General features: G+C 28.9%; 2 protein-coding genes across 2 annotated transcripts in view; one reads left to right on the top strand and one right to left on the bottom strand.

Moving 5' to 3' along the window:
• Positions 1-685: 685 nt before the first annotated feature.
• On the bottom strand, positions 686-6,245 carry LOC117170671 (peroxisome biogenesis factor 10-like). The gene is made up of 3 exons (XM_033357599.1): positions 5,457-6,245; positions 3,403-3,654; positions 686-1,201 (listed from the first exon to the last, which is right to left on the bottom strand). The coding sequence occupies exons 1-3, from the start codon at positions 5,748-5,750 to the stop codon at positions 887-889; spliced, it is 861 nt and encodes a 286-aa protein (XP_033213490.1). The 5' UTR covers positions 5,751-6,245; the 3' UTR covers positions 686-886.
• A 286-nt stretch (positions 6,246-6,531) lies between these two features.
• LOC117170672 (ras-related protein Rap1) overlaps positions 6,532-23,757 on the top strand; it is a 103,636-nt gene continuing 86,410 nt past the window's right edge. Inside the window, exon 1 of the mRNA XM_033357601.1 lies at positions 6,532-6,990. The gene's annotated coding sequence lies outside the window, so the exon portion shown is untranslated. The remainder of the gene's footprint in view (positions 6,991-23,757) is intronic.

Below are 23,757 nucleotides of genomic sequence, written 5' to 3'. Positions count from 1 at the left end.
TTTTGAATTTGATAATGCAAATATTTCTTTGAAAATTCATGTATTTTGTTGAAAAATCGCCTCAGGGGTACTTGGTTCAAAATTTAACTCTTTTCTGAAAAATGTAGCTTTTTAGTTTAAAATTCAACTTTTCTGTTAAAAATTCATTTTTTTAAAATCCTCTTTCTTGGTAGAAAATTAATCTTCCTGTTTGAAAATGAATCATCTAGTTTGAAAGTTAATTTTTTTGCTTTTAAATATTTGTGATTTTAGTTGAAAATTCATCTTTATGTAAAAATAATTTTTTTAACTGGAAATTCAACTATTCTATTTTTGATTTAAAACTGATTGTTTTTAGTTCAAAATTTTATTTATCAGATTGTAAATTGACCATTTTCCGTTGAAAATTCAACTGTTTAATTGAGAATGAACGTATTAAAAAAAATCTGTTTGGTAGAAAATTAATCTTTTCGGTTTAAAATTCAACTATTTAGTTAAAAATTCATAAATCTCTTTGGAAACCCAAATTTCTACTTAAAAAGTTAGAAATATGCAGCGGTTTAAATTGAATTTAATATAGTGCCCACATTATTTCACCTAAATATGTACTAAATTTTAAGTATAAGTAGATAAAATAAAAACTATTTATTATGTTTTTAATATTATTTCATTATTTATTTAATCTATCGTGCTAAAACATTTAGTAATATCTGCTAATAGTAATTAAATCCCTAAAAACTAAAAAGAACTTTATTTGTAATAAACTCGCGAAAAAATTATATCTGGAAAAAAGATTGCAATTTTCAGGGAATTTTTTTCCAGGATTTCAATAGACATCCTGATATACATCCTATTTGTTACTTGTTTTTGGTTTTATTAATTTTTAATAATATGGTTTCTGGAAATGTTATATATTCATGAGATGAACGATTCTCGACGGGAGAACGTGTTCTCGACAAAGAGGACATCGAGCTCTTGTGCGGAGCCACTCTGCGAGACAATTCCAGCAAAATAAATGACCACAAGGTGTGGCAGTCGTTGGCAGTTTCTCTAAACATAACTGGCATTTTGTACTCGTGCTGAGTTCGATCTCATTGAAATCAGAATTTTCCTCCAATCTGTGATCTTTTTGGAAAAGTCTCAATAAAAATTGAACAAGGGTTGCAACGCCTAATAATCTTAAGCCCCAACTTATTCCATCAGTAGGACGTTTTCCATAAATCTGAAATTAGAAGGAACAAATTATTATTAAAGTTTTAATCAATATCAAAATAACAATATAAGCTATTAATCAGTTCCGGTTTACTTATTAGAAAAATTCCCTGGGGCGCCTTTAGGTGATGTAGTTTTTCGATTTGAGTGGAAAAACAATTTTGAATAGAAAATACAAATTTCGAGAACAATTAATTTGTTAAGATTATTATACAAATGCAATTTTTCTAAGATTTTTGAAAAAATTAAAAAATCATTTTTAATATTTCTACTAAGAAAGATTTTATTTTGAATAAAAAAGAGTAGAACTTATCTGAAAAAGATGAATTTTCCATAAAACATTTAAAGCCTCAAACAAAAAATATTCATTCACAATCTGCTGTTTTTATAACCAAAAATGTTTCTTTTTTTGCCAAAAAAATTGAATTTTCCAAAAAATAGTTTAATTTCATAACCAAAAAAAAAAAAGAATTTTGTTCAACTAATTTTAATTTAATTATTAACAAGACTTTCAAACTTTCAAGCAAGTAGTTGCATTTTTGAACAAAAAAGATGAAATTTCTGGCAATGAAGATTAATTATCAACGGAAAATGTAATGCATAATTGATATTGCAATTAATTTAATTTAAACCAAAAAGAGTAGAACTTTTCCAAACAAGACGAATTTTGAACATTATTTTTATTGTTAATTATATATATTTTACACATTTTTATAATAATACTAGATACTAGATTAATTTTCGGCCAAAAAAGACGAATTTTTTATGAAAAAGTTACATTTTCAACCAAGAGATGAATTGTCAAATACTTCTTAAACTATATCAAATTATTCCTGAAATTTAACTTTTTTCGAAAATCTCAACAACAAATTTAAGAAGCATCGAAGTGTTTTTTTTTATATAAAAAAATCGACTTTATAAAAAAAAAAACTTTTTAATTTTTTTCAAATCTTAAATTATTTTTTAACCTTTTCAAAAGTTTTAATCCTTCTAAATATCTTTTCAAATTATTCACAGTTCTTATAAAATTGTTTTAAATTTCTCCAAAATAAAAGCATTTGTTTAAAAAACGTCCAGATTATTTTTTAATACAAACATTTTAACCAAGTTTTGAATATTTTTATTTAAAAAACTGAAAATGCAGATTCTAAAAAATTATCCAATTTTTTGTTTACAGTGTGATATTTTTAAAAATAATATAGGTCCTTGACTTTTTCTTTTGGATTCTAATTACAATTTCTTACCCTATTTCCAAATTATTTAGAAATTTAATAAAATTTGATATTCTGCACTGTGCCTTGGCGAGAAGAGAAAAAGTTTTTTTTTTTAACATACAATTTGATATTGCCATAAAAAAAGCTAAGAATAAATAATCGATATTCTTTATTGTTTCTAACTTACTTATTTTTTCATGAAAACGTTGTTAAAATTATTAAGTTAAGTATTTTTTTTTATCATAAAATAAAATTGTATTGTTGAGAAAACATTGTATCTTTCAGGATTTTATACGTATTTTCGCAAAAATTTCGAAAAGAAACATTTTTGTTCTTTTTTTTCATATCTCGTGTTTTTTTTGCAAAAAATGTGAATTCTTGTTTTTCAAACAAACAAAAATTCTCATTAGGATGAATTAAAAAAAAATAAGACAAAAAAACGGTAGAATTTTGAATAAATTGACGGAATATTTTCAGAAAAAACGCAGCCATTTTTTCACTTTTGAACTGTTTGAAACTTTCTAACAGATTCAAAAAGAGTAAGAGAAATTCTATCAGAATCAACAAAAAAAAAAGATAAATATCTGTTTAAGATTAAAAAATATCACACCGTTGACAAAAGTTTAGACCATTTTTTGTCAATCCGCATTTAAAATTTTTTAAATTCAAATTTGAGTAGGTCTTACAACAGCGTGCATATTTTTGTATTATAATCTCGATGCTATTTAAAATCCTTTAAAATTTTATTTCTTAATTTTCCAAAATCTTTTAAAATGATTCAAATTTTTCTTAGACTTGAACATTTTTTTAAAAACATTTTTCGCCTTTACATGTACATAGAAGATTTTTGCTTATATGAGGTGTTGCTATAAAATAAAAAATAATTATTGACTGATATATCTAGTAACATAATTTTGGAAGATTTAATAAAAAATTAATACAAAAATATATTAAAATATTTGAGAAAGGTGGAATTTTGTTTAATATAAAAAATTACCTTGGCGTAATCCACACCAGCTATTCTTTTTCCTAAACTGTAGTATCGCCCGAAAATATAAAATAATCCACGGTGAGCAAGAATTAACAAAGGTACCGCAGCACGTAATTTAGAAAGAAGACTGTTAAAAAATGCAACTGCTGCAGGCGTTAATTCGCTGTGGGGATGATTTATTGAAGCTTGTAGTCTTAACAGGATTCTCAGAAAGGCTTGTTCTCCAAAACATTCTAAAATTGCAGCTAATATCCTTGCCTAAATTATATATTATATCTTTTAATTAATTATATATAAATGCAAACACACCATTCCTTTTTAAGTCAAAATTTAGTTTTTGATTTTGTTGAATTTTCAAAAAAAAAAATAATAAAACCAACCACGAAAAATGCCATTTCAAGCGAAAACAATTCAATCAACCGCGTATTTGAATTTTTGACCTACAAAGATAAATTTGAAGCAAATAGTTAAAATTATTAACAAATAAATTATTTAAATAAGAGAGTACAACCATAAAATTGAATTTTTAACCCGAAAATATATGTTTTTAAAGAAGAAGTTAAATTGGGGAAAAAGTTGAATTTTCAATCAGGAAAGATTTTTTATTTAAAAGTGAAAACAAGTTTTAACTAAATTGTTTAATTTTTAAAACAAACATGAATTTTCAAAGTAAAAAGGAAAGCTTTCCAGAAAAATCTTTAATTTTTAATAATACATAGAGGCCATTTTTTCAAAAAGAGTATAATTTTCGCCCAAAAAATATAGATTTTTATGAAAAAAGGTCATTTTTACCAAAGAGTTGAATTTTCAAACAGATAATATAACTTTTGAAACAAAAAATTATTTTTAACCAAAAACTTGTATTTTCTACAAAAATAATAAAAGTTTAAACCGAAGAAGATAAAATTTTCACAACAGTTGAAATTTAATCTCAAAAGCGTAAATTTTAAACAAAAAAGTTTATTTTCAGCAAAAGAGTGGAATTTTCGGTAAAAAAGTGGATTTTTTAAAGCAAAGAAACGAATTTTTTACAAAACAATTGAATTTTTAGCCCGAAAATATGAATATTTGAGAATAAATTAATTTTTAACAAAATAGTTGAATTTTAAATTGAAAACTGTCAATTTTCAACCAAAAGTGAAATAGTTAAATTTGCAGTTGAAAAAATTGATTTCAAAAAGATGTATTATTTTCAACAAAATAGTATTATTTTTCACCAGAGATGAATCCTCAACTAATAAAATGAATTTTTAACAAAGTAATTCATCTTTCTACCAATTAGTTCAATTTTTAATCAAGAAGATTGATTTTCTACCAAAAAACGACAAATTTACAAAAAGTACGTAGGCCCTGCAAGTTTCTTGAATAAATAAGAAAAAATTCATTTTGTCGGCGCGATCTTTATTGTATATTTTCAAAATATTCTTCAGTGACCTATTTACATACATTTCAATCAATAATCAAATTATTCAATTTTCACTCAGAAAAAAATAAGAAATAAGAATTTTTAACAAACTAATTATTTTTTTCAACCAAAGAGATGGATCTTCAAAAAATAAAATGAATTTTGAATAAAGTAGTCTAATTTTCAACCAAATATTTAAATTTTCCAGTATTTAATGGAAAATTTAATAGTAGAAAATTCAACTAAAAATGGTCAATTTTGAGTCAAAAAAATTTAATTTTCAAAGAAAAAGACAACAAATTGTCAACAAAATAGTAGAATTTTGAACCAAACGAGATTAATTGTGAACCAAAAATATATAAGTAAACTTCTCAATTAAAAATAATTAACCTTCAGATGAAAATTGTTGCATTTTCTTATTGGGTTCTATTAATTCACTTCATATTTCAGCGATAAACGAGTTGCTTGAAAACAGGGGAACAATAGGAATTATTTTTTAAAAAGGAGGAGTCTAAAGTCTGTATTTAGAGCCTCCACTTGTAAAGTAAAATTAAAACTTTCAATTTTTTTAAAGCATTTCATAAATTGACCACATCCCCTATTAGAATCCCGTGCTATTTAAAAATAATAAGCTTAGTATACAAAAATAACTTACACTTAGTGATGGAACTTTACGAGCATCCAAATCAGCTTGAACAATTCCTGTATACTCTTCTCCAAGAGTTTGATTTCCCATTCCGGAAGTGAGAACAAAATACACAAATCTTGCCGGTATATCCGATTGCATAAAATGTAACAGCGATCTATATCCTTTGAATCTAGTTAGCAAATCAGATATTTTTTCACTCAAATTTGACACAAAATCATTGTCTCTTTGAGTTGAACGCAGAATTTCTGCCTGATTGGCAGACTTTAATTTTCTTCCTGCTCGCTTCTTATCGCTCTCCATATTTACGGTATATTTTTTTAATTCTACTACAACCTTAAATCATTTTTGGCAAGTTATAAAAAAACGGACACTTCCTATTTCAAAATCTCCCGCTGTTATTGTGATAAAAGCCTGATATGAGTACATATAACCTCAAAATGATTACAAAAGGTCTTCTTTAATAATAAAGAAGTCTTTCCAATATTCAAATTAATATTTTTATTACGTAAGGAATCTCAGTGAGCACTAGGATCAAAAAATTTTCAGAAACTCTTAATTTGTGGATGTTTTTTATTTAAAAAAGACAGGTTTCACATGTTTATGTTATGAACTTTGACTCGACTGTCATAGAACTGCTGCCAACGTGACAGCTCTAAATTTTCAGAGTAAATCTTTCTGGAGATATTTGAAAAAATAATTTATATGGATTATTTCAATTGAACTCGCACATAGATTGAGAAGTATTATCGACAATCTTTGTGATTTTGTGAACAGAAGGAATGTGAATGCGTGGGTGAAGATCAGCCATTTTGGATTGTGTGTACAAAAGCAGTGTTGCCACTTTGAAAATCCTATAAATTTCATTCTAAAATCTAACTCGTCTAAAAATCCGAACAAATGACAAATTATTTTACAAATTCCATTGAACGTGCCTAAGAAGTAGAAAGAGGAAGCTAAAATAGTTTTAGATCCATTTCAATTACAAAAATCACACATTAATTTATCCGAATTTGAGTTTCGCGCTCTGATTGCCTGCAGCGCCTTCGTGAGTCGAGTGTCAAAACTTTATAACCTCACAGCTCACACTCAACTCAGCGGCGTAAAGCAAATGAGCAGAGGCATCGCCCTAGATAACGGTTTGTGGAGTGTCTCTCGTTGTCTTTACACTTATAAATTACAGTGTATATCGTCTCCAAGAAAGAAAAACCCGTAATCTTTTACCTCAGTTTCGGTCCGGTATTTGCGTGTGGCTCCAAAAAATCCGCCTTCGACAATTCTCCAACACAGCAGGCTTGTGTTGGATCAAGTGACACACTAGCCGCATCTCGGGAGTATACGTGCATTCGACTTATAAAGTGTACATTATTTTCTCTCCATGAACTCATGGCGGTGCAGTGACCAACCGAACAGCGTGGCAGGAAGCGATTAATCGCCGGGGAATCTGTGAAACAGGATAGGGAAAATCGAGGCTGGATTTTACGGCGAGGACCTAAAACATCGTTGCGAAAAGTGTGGGTTCGTCGTGCGGGATAGGCAGAAGGTGAGTGACGAATATATGTATATATATATGCATATACCTCTGTCTGCTGAGGTTTCCCCCAAAAAAATTCAAACAAACCAAAAAGGCTCCACCCCCGCGTGGGGTTTACGACAGTGATCGGAATGCTGAGGACCCCCAGCACCGGAAATTGGCGCTCCCGCGCGTTTCTTACATTTAAAACACTGAAAAAAAAAATCTCCCCCGGCAGACGCCTCCGCGAATCACATTAATGTTACCTAATTCGGTTAATTGCCAGACCGGCGCCGATTTCGTTGCTTCACATTCATGCCTCAAGACCTAAGGTCAAGTTTCTGTTAATTATTTTGATAAGAAGTTATTTTCTTGGGACAATTGTGAGATATTTATTAGAATTGGGCTTCATGTTCTTGGGGGTTCTCTTTTTTGGTTCTTTGCGCTTGGTCTCGACTCATCAATGACTCATGAGACTGATCAAGGCAGGAAATAACTCCCCGAAGAAAGGAAACCCGATAAACCTCTCCGCGAGTCTGGAAATGCCTAGCCCCTATTTCCTTAGTTTTCTTTTACCACTATAGTACCCCTATTTTCTACAATTCCCATCTCTATTTACAGTTGTCAATATATGTGAGAAAATTAAATAGTGACAATATATCCCTGGAATATTATACGCTTGTTGGAGAAATAATTTGATCAATTACAGGGTTTTATTAAGCTATTTTTTCCAATAATATGGGATAACATTTATTTTTAGTTCACTCCGTATCAAAATAAGCTCGATTATTTATTATTAAATGTCATACGGGAATACTAAAGTTATTTGGGACGAGTGACGTTCGTTGAAAAATGAAAAATAATCAGTATTCCCATTTTTTAATTTAAAAATGATTTTCATTAAATGTAATGTTATATTTTATTAAGATTAATCTATACTAAGTAATGTCTAATGTATCTTTGGAATTTTTAAATTCCCTTAAAATCATTGAAATACTCGGAAATTTGAAAAAATCCATTAAAACTTGGAATCATTTAAAATATCTTATACCTTTATATCTCGTCTGAAATCATTCTACAGCTTCCAAAATTACTTGATATATTTTGCAATTTTTCAAAAATGTTGAAAAATTCTGAAAAACACCTTAAAAATCCTTGGAAACTTCTCAAAAAAAGTATTGAAATCTATTGAACAATCCATGGAATCGTTTAAAATATCCTGAAAAATTAAAAAGTTTTTGAAATATTTTCTTTGGGAATATTTTTAAATCTCTTTAAATCTTGGAAATACATTAAAATATGATAAAATCCCGTGAAGTTGCATGAAATCTCTTGCGAATATAGGAAATTCTTTTAAATTTCTTATTGAAAGCCTTCAACATCTTTTTAAATTTTTCTAATGCTCGGAAATCTTATAAAATCCCTTCAAAATCATTTGAAATATTTAGAAATGTTAACTTTTTTTTAATTTCTGTAAATATTTGAGAATATCATAGAATTTTATAAATACTATATAAAATCCTACCGAATCTTCGAAATATTTAAGTCTCTTCAAATCTTTGAAATCCTATGAAAACTCTTTAATTCGTGCGAAACTCTGAAATATATAGAAATATGATAAAATGTTTAGAAACTTGGTATATTTATTGAAATCCCATGAAAATCCTTTGAAATTTTGTATGAAGCCCCTTGGAAACATTGCAAATATTTTGAATGTTAATAAAGTTTGGAAAATTCTTTGCAATCATATTAAATTTGTTCAAATTTCTTAATATCCTTTAAAATCTTAGAAATAATATTAAATCCCAGTCCGCTTGTGGAAATAAGGGCGTGAAAGAAAAAATCAATTTTATTCGGGTAATTATTTGTTTATGTAATTGTATTATGAATTAAATTGAACCATATTATGTTTGAAATGTTTAACATTGAATAACTACAGATTGATACATTACAAATTTCAATTTTGAAGCGTTCATAGCTGAAAAGTTTTAAAATAAAATTCTTCTGAATAAAGCCATTTGAAAATAAAATCAGAACTGAATAATTTCACAATGAAACTGTCAAAATGTTAATTTCACATTGAAAGCGTTTGAAATTAAATAATTTGCATTCAAATAGGTTCAAAATGGAATAATTTAAACATAAAAATCTACAATTTTAAGAATATGGTAAATATAAAATCTTGGATAGTGAGCAATTCTGAACAAAGTGTTTAAGATTAAATCATTACTATATAAAACGCTCAAATTTGTTAACAACAGGGTTTGTTACGCAGGTCAGAGATATGACGGAAAATTGAGGGGATATTGTTGGCCAGGGATAATCAGAAATACAAAAATGTGCAAACTTAGGGAATTCTTATCAAAGAAGCATTACATAACTATTATAATACATTTAAATAATGCATAGAAAATTCACCTTTTCGGATTTACAATTCATCTTTTTTTGTTGAAAACTCAACCCTCTTTTAAACAAAATCGTCTTTTTTTTTTAAAATGCAACTAGTTTTAGTGAAATTAAACTTAAAGTAAAAAAAGTTTGAAAGTTCAACGAATTGTTTAGGAAATCGTCTTTGTAGGTGGACAATTCACATTTTTTTTCAACCTTTAATTATTCAGTTTTAAATGTAATTGCATGGTTAAAAATTAATTTTTAACCTTATTTCCCCCCTGTTTTTAGAAAAATATTGGACTGTGAAGCCTGTATGTATTAAAGTAGAAGTTAAGCCTTGTAGAATATAGATCTCTGGAGCCAAAATGTTTGAATTTTAAATCTGATTTTCGCTGGCACTTCTGATTTATATGGATTCTCGATTCTCCTCTCTTCGACTTTGCTTCTCCCTTGTTTTACGATTGCTTTCTAGACTTCTCTCAGTCTTTCAATTGAAACCATACTAATTATGCGCAAGGTCAATAAGACGACGATCTTGTCGACTCCGAATGTGGAGGACGAATTGGGAGTTCATTCACAATCAGCTTTTGCCTTCACTACACGTGCTATCGAATATTAGATGGAACTCATTCCGTCGAGTATTTCGTCAGTGCCCAAACACTGTCGCCAAATTTTTCATCGATTCTACTTTCACGAGAAAGTGTTAAAGTGAACACGGGGGCTTGGACATGTGTTTCAGATGTGAGAGATGGGTTTGGAATGTGTGTCCTGGACCGAACCGCCTTGACGTTATTGGCCTTATACTGCTCTTTGCTGCAAAATTAAGTCTTGCTAGAAGAAAGATGGTTTTAATATTGATTTTTCTCGGTTTTTGTTTATCTTTTAAAAGAATTCAGATAGTAATTAATATTAAGAGGGTTTAGATTGTTTAGAATCTTAGATTCTTTAGAGAGTTTAGAGTAACAGGGTTGCTACAAACTAGACTGGGGAATTCCAGAAAGTCAGAGAACTTAAAACTGGTCAGGGAGCGTCAGGAATCTTAGGAAAACCTGACAGTTGTGGAATTTTCTGTAAGTTACAGTTTATTTTATTATTTTGTTAAAAATTCAACCATTTTTTAAAAAGTAATTCTTCTTGGTCGAAAATTCGGCTTTTTGTATTGAAAATTCGACTATTTTGGCAGAAATTTAATATGAACTATTACATTTTTCTTTGAGAATTCATATTTTTTGGATTGAAAATTTAACTAACTTATTTGAAAGTAGAACTGTTTTGTTAAAAATTCACTCTTTTGCTTGATGTTACATCATTTTAGTGGAGAACCTTTTTTTTGTTCCAAGATTTGTTAAAAATTACTATAATTTTAAATTAATTTTTTGAACTACAAATATATCTATTCCGCGTTTGATTAAAAATGCATCATGTTATGTTAAAAATTATACTATTACGCTGAAAATTCCTGGATTTTGTTAAAAATTCTTCTTTTATGTTATAACATTAATCTTGTAGGTGACTATTTCGTCTTTTTGGTTGATTTTATAAAGTAAAATAAAAATAAATAAAATTTTATTTTATTTTGTCGGAAATTGGTGTTTTTGGTTAATCTTATTAGTTGAACCAACATCTTCATGTTTACGAATTTAACTGTTTTGTTAGAAAATTCGTGTTTTACATCTTTTTAGATAAAAAAAGTATATAATTTGTTGAAAATTTGTCATGTTTTGTAGAAAGTTTATCTTTGTGTTAAAAATTCAACTATTTTATTAAAAATATTGATTTTTACGATTGAATATTGATTATTTTAGATAAAAATTAATTTCTTTCATTGAAAATTTGATTTTTTTGTTGAAAAAATGTATTTTCAGCTAACAAAAACTAAAGTATAGCTATTCCATTTTCGTTTGAACATTTATTTTTCTTATTTGAAAATCCAACATTTTGTATGAAGTTTTTGTGTATGGACTGGACAAATTTTCTTGGTATAAAAGTCAGCTTTTATTGCAAATTCCTCTTATTTTTGGTGAAAATATGAAATATTAAATTTATCGTTGTGAATTCATTTTTCTATCGAAGATTCATCACTTTGGTGGAAAATTTAACTGTTTTGTTGAAAATTCCATCTCTCTTGGCTGAAAATTAATTGTTTCAATTGAAAATGTAATTCTTCCGTTTTTTTAGTTAATTTTTTTTTTAGTACAAAATTCAATTATTTTGTTTAAAATTTATTTATTTGAGGTATATCTAACGTAATTTGTAGATGGCCCCTTATAAAATTCTGTAGGATTGTTTTCACTAAAAGAATCAAATTACCATTTTTTTCAATCTTGTATTTTTTAAATTTTAACCCTCTTAGTTCAAGCGCTTTTATTCCCTAAGGTTTTAAAGTTTTTCTTTTCTATTTTAATCTTAGTTTAAAACACTCCTTTTTTAGTACTATTGATTCTTCAAAATTTTCTGTTTTATTTACGTTAAATTAAATATATAATTTAAGTTTTAACATTTCCAAATGTAATAAAAAGTGTTAATAATTCATGTACCGCAAAAATTTCGCATTCGAAGTGATTTTAACTTTTGGCAGATTCAAAATCTTTTTCATATATCCTGTGGAAATAAGACAACGTCACAACCATAAATTTCCTCCTTCTGGTCTCGCAAAACGCTCATAAGTTTCAGAATTTGGCAAGAAGCCAAACTATACCGATCCAAGGTAATAACGTCATGCATCCAGGTTCCTTAACAATAATTTAAATTAGCTCGTCCCCATTTTTTACTCCTTCTTTTCCTTGGATGAGACAATAGGTGAATTTCAAGATCAACTGTAACGAAATTCCTTATTGAATTAATATTTAAACTTTAAAAAAATATTTAATATTGAAACCCGTTAAGAGCATAAAAACTTTTTGAAGTGCAAAGAAAGATATTGCGTTAAAAGCTTTATTCCCTTTTTGTGTCACTTGTACCTTTTCCCCCGGAAGTGACAAACTCGCAAAAGACAATTCGAACAATTTGATACACTGTCCACGTCGGAGGTTTTCAGGGAACTTAGGTCGAAGTGACTTTATCTTCGTTCACAGTATTCTTGTTCACGAGCGGGTTTCTTTGCGATAAAAAATGACCTACTCTCCCGATTCATTCCACAATTGTGAGGAAGATTTTCCGCCAATTACAAGCATCGTGCTCTTGATGTAACTCATTTACTGAACAACGTCCATTTTCAAAGTATCGTTTTTCAAATTTGGAAAAAATTCTAGTCGTTTCTTTTATTTAATTACGTTTTTTTAACATGTTTTACTTTAAATTATAAGTAGGGTGGCAGTAGATCAGGGAAAACCTAGAAATCAGGGAAAATTAAAGTCATTTTACTGGCCAGGAAAATTTATAAAAAAAACTCGAAATTTTGCGAAAACAAAAATCTTGCAAAAGTCATGGAGTTAGGGTTAATATATTTTCTAAATTAAATTTTAATTAACTTTTTTTTAATTTTTCGTTTGTTTGTTTAAAATTTCACCTGTTTAAGTATAAATTTCATCTTTTTGGGTTAAACTTGCAACAGTTAGGTTACAAATTCATCTTTTGTGGTTGAGGATACAACAATTTTGTTGAAAATTTGTATGTTTTTGTAGAGCTCTTTTTTATTTAAAATGAAAATCTTTCTTGGTTGAAATTTCTGACATTATTTTTAGAAGATTCGTCTTTTTTGTTTGAAAATTGAACTATTTAGTTTTGAGTAAAACTAATTTTTTTAACTAAAAATTGAAGTATTTAAGTTAAAGATTCATCATTTTGATAAAAACAGATATTTCAGGTGCAATGTTCACGGCACGTCGGCAAAATTGGTATTCTTGTACACGATTGGGACCCGAAATATATCTTTTTATCAAAATAAATCATCGTGGAAGCATTAAATCTATTATTCATCATTTTAGTTGAAGATTCATCTCTTTGGTTGTAAGTGGAACTATTTTGTTTAAAATTGATTTTTTAAAATTGCAATTTCAATTAAGTAGGTAACAGTTTAACTACTGTATTAAAAAAGTTTATTTCTTATTTTAAAGGTTCATTTATTCGGTTGAAAATTTAACTACTATTTTGATTAAATTTCGTTCTTTATTGTGCTTTAAAAATTAATTGTTTTGTCTAAAAATGTAACTTTTGCATTTTTTTGGAAGATTGATATTCTTCAGTTCAAAATTTATCTTTTTAGGTTTAAAATATTCTTTTTTTCTTTTAGTTGAAAAGACGCTGGTTAGTTTGAAAGTGAACTTCTTTATTGAAAAAAAAACAACTTTTCAGTTTGAAAATTTAACTTTTTTTATCCATAATTTATCTTTTGCCTTAAAAGTTCAATAATTTGGATTCGTCTGTTTTCTATCAAACTCATCTTTTTGGTTTTAAATTTATTCGTAGATTTAACTTTTTGGTTAAAAAAAGCATATTATGAATTAAAAATACAGCTTTTAGGATAAAGTTGTCTTTTTTGGTAGAAATAAGTAATTTTTTCAATTTTAATTTGAAATTGCTTTATTGCGTTCAGAGAACATTATATTTTTTAAATATTACACGATTAAAAGGCTAGTCTTTGAATATATGTTATTGATCAGTGAAAATGTAAAATTCTTCAGGGATTGTCGTGCATACAAGAAGTAAATTTATATAAATGAAATTGTTTTCTTGAATAATACTTTCACTTATTTTCTTAGGTGTGTTGGAAAAAAAGTTCAAATGATTTGTAAAAAATCTACATTAAAACTTTGAAAGGAACAATTTAGAAAAAAATTCAGTTCATTAAAAATTCGACTTTTCCTTAATAATTGTTTTTTCTTCTACTTAAAGTCCCTTTTTTGTAAAAACTGTGCCCTATTATTTCGTAATAAAAATTGTGTTGTATGAAATATTATAGATATCTACGAAAAAGTTAAATTTACTATAACAATTCATGAAAATACAAGTGTAAATATTCTAAAATTTGACAACTGAATTCAACTCATTCGGTATGTCACTGCTAATGCATATTTACATGCGGGATGAAAGGGACCTCTGGTGCAACGTTTCTTCTGAATCATGTGGGTGTGAACTCTTAGGTTCTAAAATAGATTTTTGTACCCCCAAGGTGCAAGCTTGGAAGTCAGGGTCTTATCTTTTTCACTTCCTTTCTCCCGTTTGTACATCTAAATCCAACAATCTTGCTCTCGTTATTGAGCCATTCTCGGCCTCTTTCTCTTGCCATTACCGCTTATCTCCAGGAGGCCCGTTAATTTTACTCAATTTAGTGTAATTGCTCGTTCGCTTGTGACAATTCGATTTGTCACTTTCACTTAATAAATTTCTACAGCGAAAGCAATAAAGTACCGAACGATTAACCCTACAGTCTCGTCGCTTATCGACTCCATTTTCCTAAAGACCAGCAATGTTATTGGAAAATCGGGAACGACTCTTTTGTTCTAATCTGATATCAACATTTTTATAAAAGATTTTAAACCTTTTTAATAGTAGTTTGAATCTTTTCAGTTTTATAGCAATTAAGAACGAGTTTCCGGTAACTATTTCATTGAGGGTTTCTAATTTCTTCTTAAGTTTATTAGTTCAGGTAAAACTCGGAAGCGCGAAACATAGTAAAACTTGAATCAAATCGGACGATTTTAGCTGGGAATTCAACCGCAACTGACAAAATGAAGAAAAAATTCAATTCGCATTAAAGAATTGCTTTTGTCTCTAAAAGAATATTTAAAATTAACCACCATTGAGTGGGAACTGGGTCAACTTTAATACGCCCCAAATCTCGGCTATCCTCCTTTCTTATTGAATTTTTTTTACATTTTAACTTATTATGCAGACTTTAGAATCCGTTTGACTATTTTTTTTTAAATCTGGAAGTAGTTTTAATAGTTTATCAATTCTAAAAGAAGTTTTAAATTGAATATGTCATAGCTACTTTAGGAAAAGTTAAATCATCTCAATTCAAACCAGATTCTTCGATTTACTATTAAATTATTTTCTTCTAAAAATATGATAAAAAGTCTCTTGGTTAGGATTTGAGAAAGGCTGTGGTCAGTTTCAGGTTTATCGATTCTATAAAAGTCTGGCAGTAAGTTAATCGGATCTGATAGTGAATCTTGAGGTTTTTCAATTTGATACTACGATTTGTTCATTGGAAACCGCTTAGCAAAATAATCACGTTATCAACGTTGAAATTATATCCTTGAAGAAAATATTTTTCGTGATATTTTTTTATTTAAAACGACTTCAAATCCCTTAAATTGCAGTCTTAAAGTTAATTCTTTGTTTGAAAAGTTCAATATTCAACTATTGTGTTAAAAAATTATATTTTTTTGTGTGGAAGAATTAAATTTCTTAAAAATTAATCTTTCTAAGTAGGTTTTAAATTAATTTTGTTGGTGAATATTCAACTGTAATCTAAGAAAGTAATTTTTTTCAAGTATTTAATAAAATACTTGGTTGAAAGCTAAACTATTTTATTAAGAATTCTTTTTTTTTTTGCTGAAGATTGTTCATTTTAGTTAAAAATCCATTTCTTTGGTTGATTAACAAACTGTTTCGTTGAAAATTCTTTTTTTGTTGTAAAAATTAATCTTTTTAACTAAACTGAAAGTAATTTTTGTTATAAAGTTAATCTTCTTGGTAAAATATGTATCTTTTTAGTGAAAAATGCAACTTTGTTGAAAGTTGCACTACTTTATAAAATCTTCATTTATTGGTTGACAATTTATCGTTTCAGTTAAAACTTTATCTTTTAAGCGGAACAATGAACTATTTTATTGAAAATTCGTTTCTTGTTTTTTATTTTTTCGGTAAAAATTAATATTATAACTTTTATATTGAATTGAGTATTCAATTTTTACATGCAATGAGGCGAAAAGGAAGCATTGAAGGACGATGTAAAGTAATTAGCGAAGTAATAGCCGCAACGTATCGAGCATCGACCGTCGACGTTATTGTTGGAGAAAATTTGCTCATAAACAGTCTGAATTGCGATAAAAGCTGTCGACAGAAGCCAGTATAATCAAATTCGCTTGAATTTACTGCCGAGAGTCGGCTGAGTAAATTTTGCCGGAATTACTGGGCTTTTTGCAAGAAAAGGCATGGAAATGAAAAGGGTAACGAGAAGTCTCTTGAACTCGTCTCGAGGATAGAACCGGGGAAGGGACTTCTCACGCTGGTAGGAGCAAAAGAGGAAGGTAAATGTTCGACAATGAGACGTCGGCTCATCTAGGGGTCTTCAGGGCCCCCACAATGTACCACTAGGTGCACGAACCATGACTCGCTCGTACTCACGCAACTATTTTAATTCATGTAAACCCATCATTCTTTAATTTTCCTATAGAAATTCATGCAGATTGGCAGATTTAATTAGCTTTTAAAATTGTTTCTCTTCTTTCCTCTCTTTCCAAGAAACATACACGGCGCTACTATTATATTCTAATAGAATAGATAGACTATTCTACACCGTTTCGTTAAATATATGACAATTTTATGAGATACTAAGGGGGCAAAAATGAAAATATAAATTTGCATTCTGAAACAAGGTCGACAAGCTAAGAAAAATAAAGAGGTTTGGGAAAGAATTAGAATATTCGGCAGGAAATAACGTTATTTCGAAATAGGTATAAAATAAAAAATTTCGTGCATATTATTTAGTTCGAAGTTAAATTCTGGTTAATTAATTCTTGGTTGAAAATTAACCTCTTTCTATATCGTTAAAACTTGTTCGTTAAAAAGTCGTCTGTTTTTGGTCGCAAAATTCAATTAATTTCTTGTACATTTTTTGAGATTTTGGATTGGTCTGTTTTTAGTAGAAAACTAATTTTCTGAGTTGAAAACTCATCCCTTTGGTTTATGGCTGAAAATTTATCATTTCAGTTGAAAATTCATCTGGCTAAAACAAATAACCAATTTGTTGAAAATTCTTTATTCTTATTTAAAATCAATCTTTTTGTCTGAAACCTCAACTATACTTGGTTGAAAGTTGTACTTCTTTGTTAAAAATTAATTTTTGTTTTGTTTGAAGATTCATCATTGCAGTTTAGAACTAATATTCTTGGTTGAAAAATTAACTAATTTATTGAGAATTCGTTTCAAATTAAATGCAATATAGTACCTACAATAATTTTATTTAAAATAATGTATTCCCCCATTTTCGTGGAAAATCATCCTATTTCTCTTTTGAGCGCATTTTTGGCTGTGGAGTTTGTCCAAAGTATTAAAGTCCTTTAAATTTCGATTGCAATTGAAATATACGGTCAAATTTAAGTTGCTGGCAAATGTGAATGCTAAAGAAAGCCCCGGATTCTTTTTAGTTAAGTAATTTTGATTATTTCTGAATTAAAAAATATTTTTATTCTGATATCTTTTCATTTTGTCGTCTCAACTTTACTCATAAAGTTTTAAAAATGTAATTGCAAACAGGGATCTTGTCCAAGAAATTGAAAAAAAATTCAAATTTTTTTATCCTTCTGACCTACATCAAGCTGGATTTTTCAACTCGAAGACTGTATTCCAAGAAATGTTTCGAGTTCTTTAGCGTGTAACGACCTTTCCCAGTGTTTTGAAAAGTCCTTGCACTTATTGCGCAATGACCTGCATGAACGTGTACTTGGAGTGAAGCATAAAAGATAACGGTCTTTACTCTTTGCTTGTGCAGCTTGATTCTTGACGCAATTTAAGTAATTTGACCGATAAGTGATAAAGGTAGTGCGCCAAGAGACACTTTTCGTAAATCAATATACGGCAAAATGTAGCACAGTCTTTTTTCCCCGCATTTTAGGATCGCATATTTACTCGATAGAAATATTCTGTCAGCACTGAAAAGCTACAAAATTAAAAGCGAAAAAAGTGAAGTGCACAAATTGCCGTGGAAAAATCAAGAGATGAAAAACCTGTGAATCCAGACACTGAAAGCAACAACGTACTTCATTTTAGGGGCCGCCCATAAACTACGGTTGACTACTATTTGGTTGAAAATTAAATTATGTTGTTAAAATTCGTATTTTTTTGGTCGAAAATTAATATTCTTGGTAGAAAAGTCATGTTGAAAGTTGAACTACGTTGTTAAAAATACATTTTTTGTTTGAAGACTCGTCTCTTTGTTTGAAAATGTAACTGTTCCATTTTTATAAAACTGATCTTCTTGGTTACAAATTCATCTTTTGGGTTGCATGTTGAACTCGTTTGTTAAAAATTCATCTCTTGGGTTGAAAATTTTAATATTTGTTTGAGCATTCGTTTCTTTTTTGGTTGAGAATTAATTTTTTTAACTAAAAATGTAGCTATTCTAGTTTGGTCGAAAATTTATATTACAAGTGCGTCAAAACTCAAGTTTAATATTTTTTAAATAAAGGAATTACATCTTTTTGCTGGTTCTTTTCACAATTTAATAAAGCTAAGTAACAGCTCGAAGTTACTTTTTCAAATTATATAATAAAAAAGTTATACTACTCTTTGTGTGTATATTTTTCTTTTTAGCCAGAAGACCGTACCATTGACAAGGGTTTTTCTCGGAAGTGGTTGCTTCTTTCAAGATATTCTTTTAGTGGTGTGATATATTAAAGTAAGAGCTCGGCAGTACTTTCTTGTTTCTTTCTATATTGAAAAATATAGAGCTTTTTCTATTTTTTAAATAAAAAAATAACGAGGTTGTGCAGCTCTATCTGAGTCAAAATTTTCCTTTTTTCGGACGCGCCGTACTATTGACAAGAGCTTTTCTCAGAGGTGGTTGCTTTTTTTAGGATCTTCGCTTTTTGTGCATCCTGCAAAATACGAGTTTCAGCGCTAACCACCTTTTGCCCCGAGACTCTTTATTTTTAATTCAAAAATTCATCTTTTTTGGTTGAAAATTCAACTATTTGGCTAAACAAATTTATTTGGTTAAAAAGTCGTCTTTTTGGTATAAAATTAATTTTAGTGGTTGAAAATTCATTCCATTTAGTTAGAAATTCAACAATTTGTTTGAATATTAAACTTTTTGGCTGAAAATTCACTACTTGGTTTAAAGTTATACATACTGCTTAAATAAAATTGTTTTAGTTGATGATTCATCATTTTTGTTAACAATTCATATTTCCGGGCCAAAAATTGAACTGTTTTGTAAAAAATTCGTATTTGGTTAAAAATTCACTTTTTTTACTCGAAAATATAAATATTTTATTCAAAGTTGAACCACTTTGTTGGGAAGTTGGCAGTAAAAAAGGGGCCCTTTTGTTTTCTGACACTTGTTTTTCAACAACAACAAATTTCTAAAAATGTCATGATTTTCACAGCAAATAAGACTATCACATCCTTCCGGCTGATCAAAAATAATTACAGAGCCTATTCGTTACAGTTTTCAGTTTGAATCGCTTTAATATATTTATTAAAACTAAAGATAATATAGTTGTACATTTTTGTAATTTTAAGCAACAATTTTTATTATTTCTCATGTTTCTCAACTACAAATGGTTCACAACAGTTTTCCTCATACTTGTGAATTTTCTGAAATTTTTCCCATTACCCCTTGTATAAGAAATAATGCTCTAAACTTGACTGTTCTTAAATGTACCCGATAATCCTTACTTATTTTTACATTTTTAAGTCTGTAAAGCACAAACCATTTTTTGCCTAAACGTCTTCAATCTCATTCAAGTAGAACAATTTTAGCTTTCATATGACTATTTTTTTATTGCGCTAGCATTTTTTTTGGCTGAGTTGTTGATAGTAGTTCCCCTTCCCCTCTACGTACTTTTTTCACCGTACGATGTTCCTTTACCTCCCACCACGGTCCCTATGCGGGCTATACGGTCACGCCCGAGACAGTGGCTGTCCAATTAAAAAAAGAGGCCTGAAGAGCGGGGATTCTTTTGTCGATTGATGACCTTTTAGTGTCCCGCAATACAATAAACTGTCCAAAATTTGAGATGAGAGTACCCGATCTGACATACTAGCCTCAAATTTTGGATATTTTATTTCGTGACACTGAAAGATCTCTAATCGACAAAAGAGTGAAAAATGACTTAGGAGTCATGCTAACGGACCGCGACTGCTTCAACTGCGCATGTGCCGAAAAGCATTGTTATTGATAGTTTATCTTTATTGATTCAAAATAGACCTGCGATTTTGGGCACATGCGCAGTTCTTTTGGTAAAAAATTCATCTTTTATGGTTGAAAATGAATCTTTGTAGATAGAAAATTCAACTAGGATTTTGACAAAGTCATCTTTCCTGCTGAAACTTCGTCTTTTCGGGTTGACAATTAATTTCTTTTTGGTTAAAAATGTTAATATTATGTTGAACATTCAACATTTTTAAACTTAAATTCTTTGTAATTTAAAGTATTTTTTATTTTTTGTAAAAAAATGTAGTCCCCTATTATCACCCTATTTTCCTGAAAAATATTTCTATTTCACTCGTTTTGAGATAATTTTTGATGTAAGTTTTTGTTGGGGGGGGGGGGGGGCAAAATATTCGACATTGATAGTCTAGTTTATGGGCGGTTTCTTACTTCAAAAATGGTTTTTTCCCATTTTTGCTTTTTGCACTGAGACAGATATTGCTAATTCGAATAACCTTCTAACCCTGCATTTCCAGACGTCCATCATAGAGTAGTTTTAATCGGAACCCTGATGATAAATGCACACTGGATTCCAGACAATATTAAAGCGCATTCCATAGTTTATTATACACGTTACGATTTTCGCGCATTACGTCACACCAATTTTATGGCAGTGAACAGACTATTATGCTATTTATACAATTACACTTAACGGGATTTTTTTCTTATACTCTTAAATGGTTTTTTCTAACCGTGCATTTCAATCTACCATAAAGTTTTGTATTGAACTTGTGCTAACGGCTTTAAAAAAGTAAAACTGGATGGCCGTAGGCCAGGGAAACACAGGAAATCAGGGCAAAGTTAGGAATAAAAAAGAACCTGACAAGGCATGGAAATTCTATAGAGGCACTTTAAATAACTGTTGAGGATATTTATTTTTTAATTTTTACATTTTAGTTTGCAATTGATTTATTCCGTTTATGAAATATTCTGTATTAAAAATGTTATACGATTAAGATTATGGTATTTGAATATTAATGGGCAGGGAAAATGACAATTTGGTCAGGGAAAAATAAGAGAATTTTGAAAAAGAAATTTTGTGGCGGCCTTTTATTTGTCTTTTATTTGCCTTTTATTTTTATTTTCATTTATTTTTTTATTGCCGTTAATTCCTTCTAACGATTATATTTTCCGAGAAATGTGTTATTATTTGATTGCTAATTCATGAATTTAGTTACAAAGTGATCCTTTTTGTTTGAAAATATAACTGTTTTGTTGAAACTTAGGTATTTTCACTTCAATCACCAGCTCACTTCATTTCGTTGATTGTTGAGGGGAAAACAATGGCCCAAATGCATGGGATTCGGTCCATTTTGCACTATTTTTCTAAAATCTTCGTAGAAACTAATTTTTTCTATATAAGTGAAATTAAAAATAATTTCTATTTTTTAAAGAACTATTCAGTGAAATAATAAAATCATAATAATTATTATTCATGTCGAAAATATGGCAAAAATAAGGTTTTGTCTCATGCATTTGGTCCACTGTTTTCCCCTCAGTATGTTGGCCAATCCGTGGGGGGGTTGGGGCAGATCGGGCGGTCGATTGGCCTGTTTTGAGGTGAGGGGGGTCCCAAAATTGGGAAATATACTGTGTAAACAAATTAACTAAAAATGCACGAAAAATAAGAGAAAATAATTAAATTTCGTAAGTGTCTTTGAATTTTTAGAAGCATAAAAAAGAATTCTTCTAATATATCCCTTTGCTGTATGCCAGCATAAATAAAACGTGTACAAAAAATTCCATTTGTAGAAAAAGTAGATCAGAGTTAAATAACTAATCATTTAGCTCAAATCGGCAATTATAAGTGATGCAAAAAAGTATCATCAGGCCAGCTATGTGCTCGATTCCATGCATAATTTTTCAACCTATAATATTATTTTTAATTATTTTCAGATTTTCAGATCACTTTCGAGTCATTTAAACATTTTTATTATTTTGATCTCCATCGTTTACAATATTAATAAAAACTAAATATTAAATAAACGCTGTCTTCTAATGTTTTAAAAAGATTAAACGTTTTTCAAAAATTTGTAAAATGGCAATGATTTAATTGAGTAATATTTAAGATATTTTCGATCCACCCTCCCACCACTGTAGGAAATCTCTACCCCTCAGTAGAAGTTTATACTTCTCCGGGGTTGTGCCGCTGAGTAGAACCTTAAGGAATTTTTGAATAACCGATAAAAATAAATCATTCAAATCCTAACAATTTAAGTGTTTAATATTTATTCGAAATAGTATATTATAGTTTTAATTTTAGATTATTTTCAATGTAATTTGATCTCTTATACCTTTTTCTATTAAAGTTGCATCAATAATATATTTGCCACATAAGTGCCTGAGGAAATAAATGTTTTTTCACGTAAAAATTATCATCACCCTTCTTATCATTTTGATAATCGATCTTGTTTTGTTCATCACATTCTTTTTTCTCAAGGGGGGGGGGGGGGTTCTGAAGTAGATCCGCCCGACCTATTTCACATAGGATTGGCGCCACTGCCCCTCAGCACTCTAAGAGTGAAGCTAGCTAGTGGTTGAAATAAAAATACCTAATATCTTCTTTTTGGCTTAAAAATTAAACGGTTTAGTTAATAATTAATTTGTTGCTGATTGAAATTCCGGACTTTGAATATTAAGGATGTTCCCTATGTACAATCAATCTCAAGAGTAGCCTACCTTTAAAATGATTTCTAAAATCGACAGAAGAAGATCTGTTATTAATTTTTGTAAATCTTGATGGAGACTTCTAAGCACACTTCAAAAAAAATAATTTTGGTTAAAATTTTTTATTTAACAGCACTTACTTAAAAGGTTTTGTTTTTCCTGTTTCTTTAGGAAAAAGTTACAGTTTTTATTTAATCCTAATGATCGAGGCTTTATTTTATTCTTTGCAGGATTCTCGACAATTCTATTTGAGTGGTTTTAATTAAAATTCAAACTATGATTGTTTATAACAATAATAACTGTATGATTTCTCAATTCATTTTTTTTTTTTTTTAAATAAAATCAACCCAAATGGAAATTTAGAGAATCCTTCAAAGAATAAAATGAGACCTTGATCATTAGTAAGAAATAAAAATGGTTGCTTTTCCCTAAAGGAAAAGGAAAAACTAAGCCTTTAAATAACTGATTATAAATAAACAATTTTAACCTGAATTATTTTTTTTCTGAAGTGTGCTTAGAAGCGTCCATCAAGACTTATAGAAATTAGTAATAGATATTTGTTTGTTGATTTTATAAATCATTTTAAAGATAGGCAACTTTTGAGATTGATTGTACGTAGTGTACATCCTTAATGGTCG

This window comes from Belonocnema kinseyi, chromosome 4 (assembly GCF_010883055.1).
Source record: "Belonocnema kinseyi isolate 2016_QV_RU_SX_M_011 chromosome 4, B_treatae_v1, whole genome shotgun sequence".
Taxonomy (NCBI): domain Eukaryota; kingdom Metazoa; phylum Arthropoda; class Insecta; order Hymenoptera; family Cynipidae; genus Belonocnema; species Belonocnema kinseyi.
This window is presented reverse-complemented; position numbering and strand designations above follow the sequence as displayed.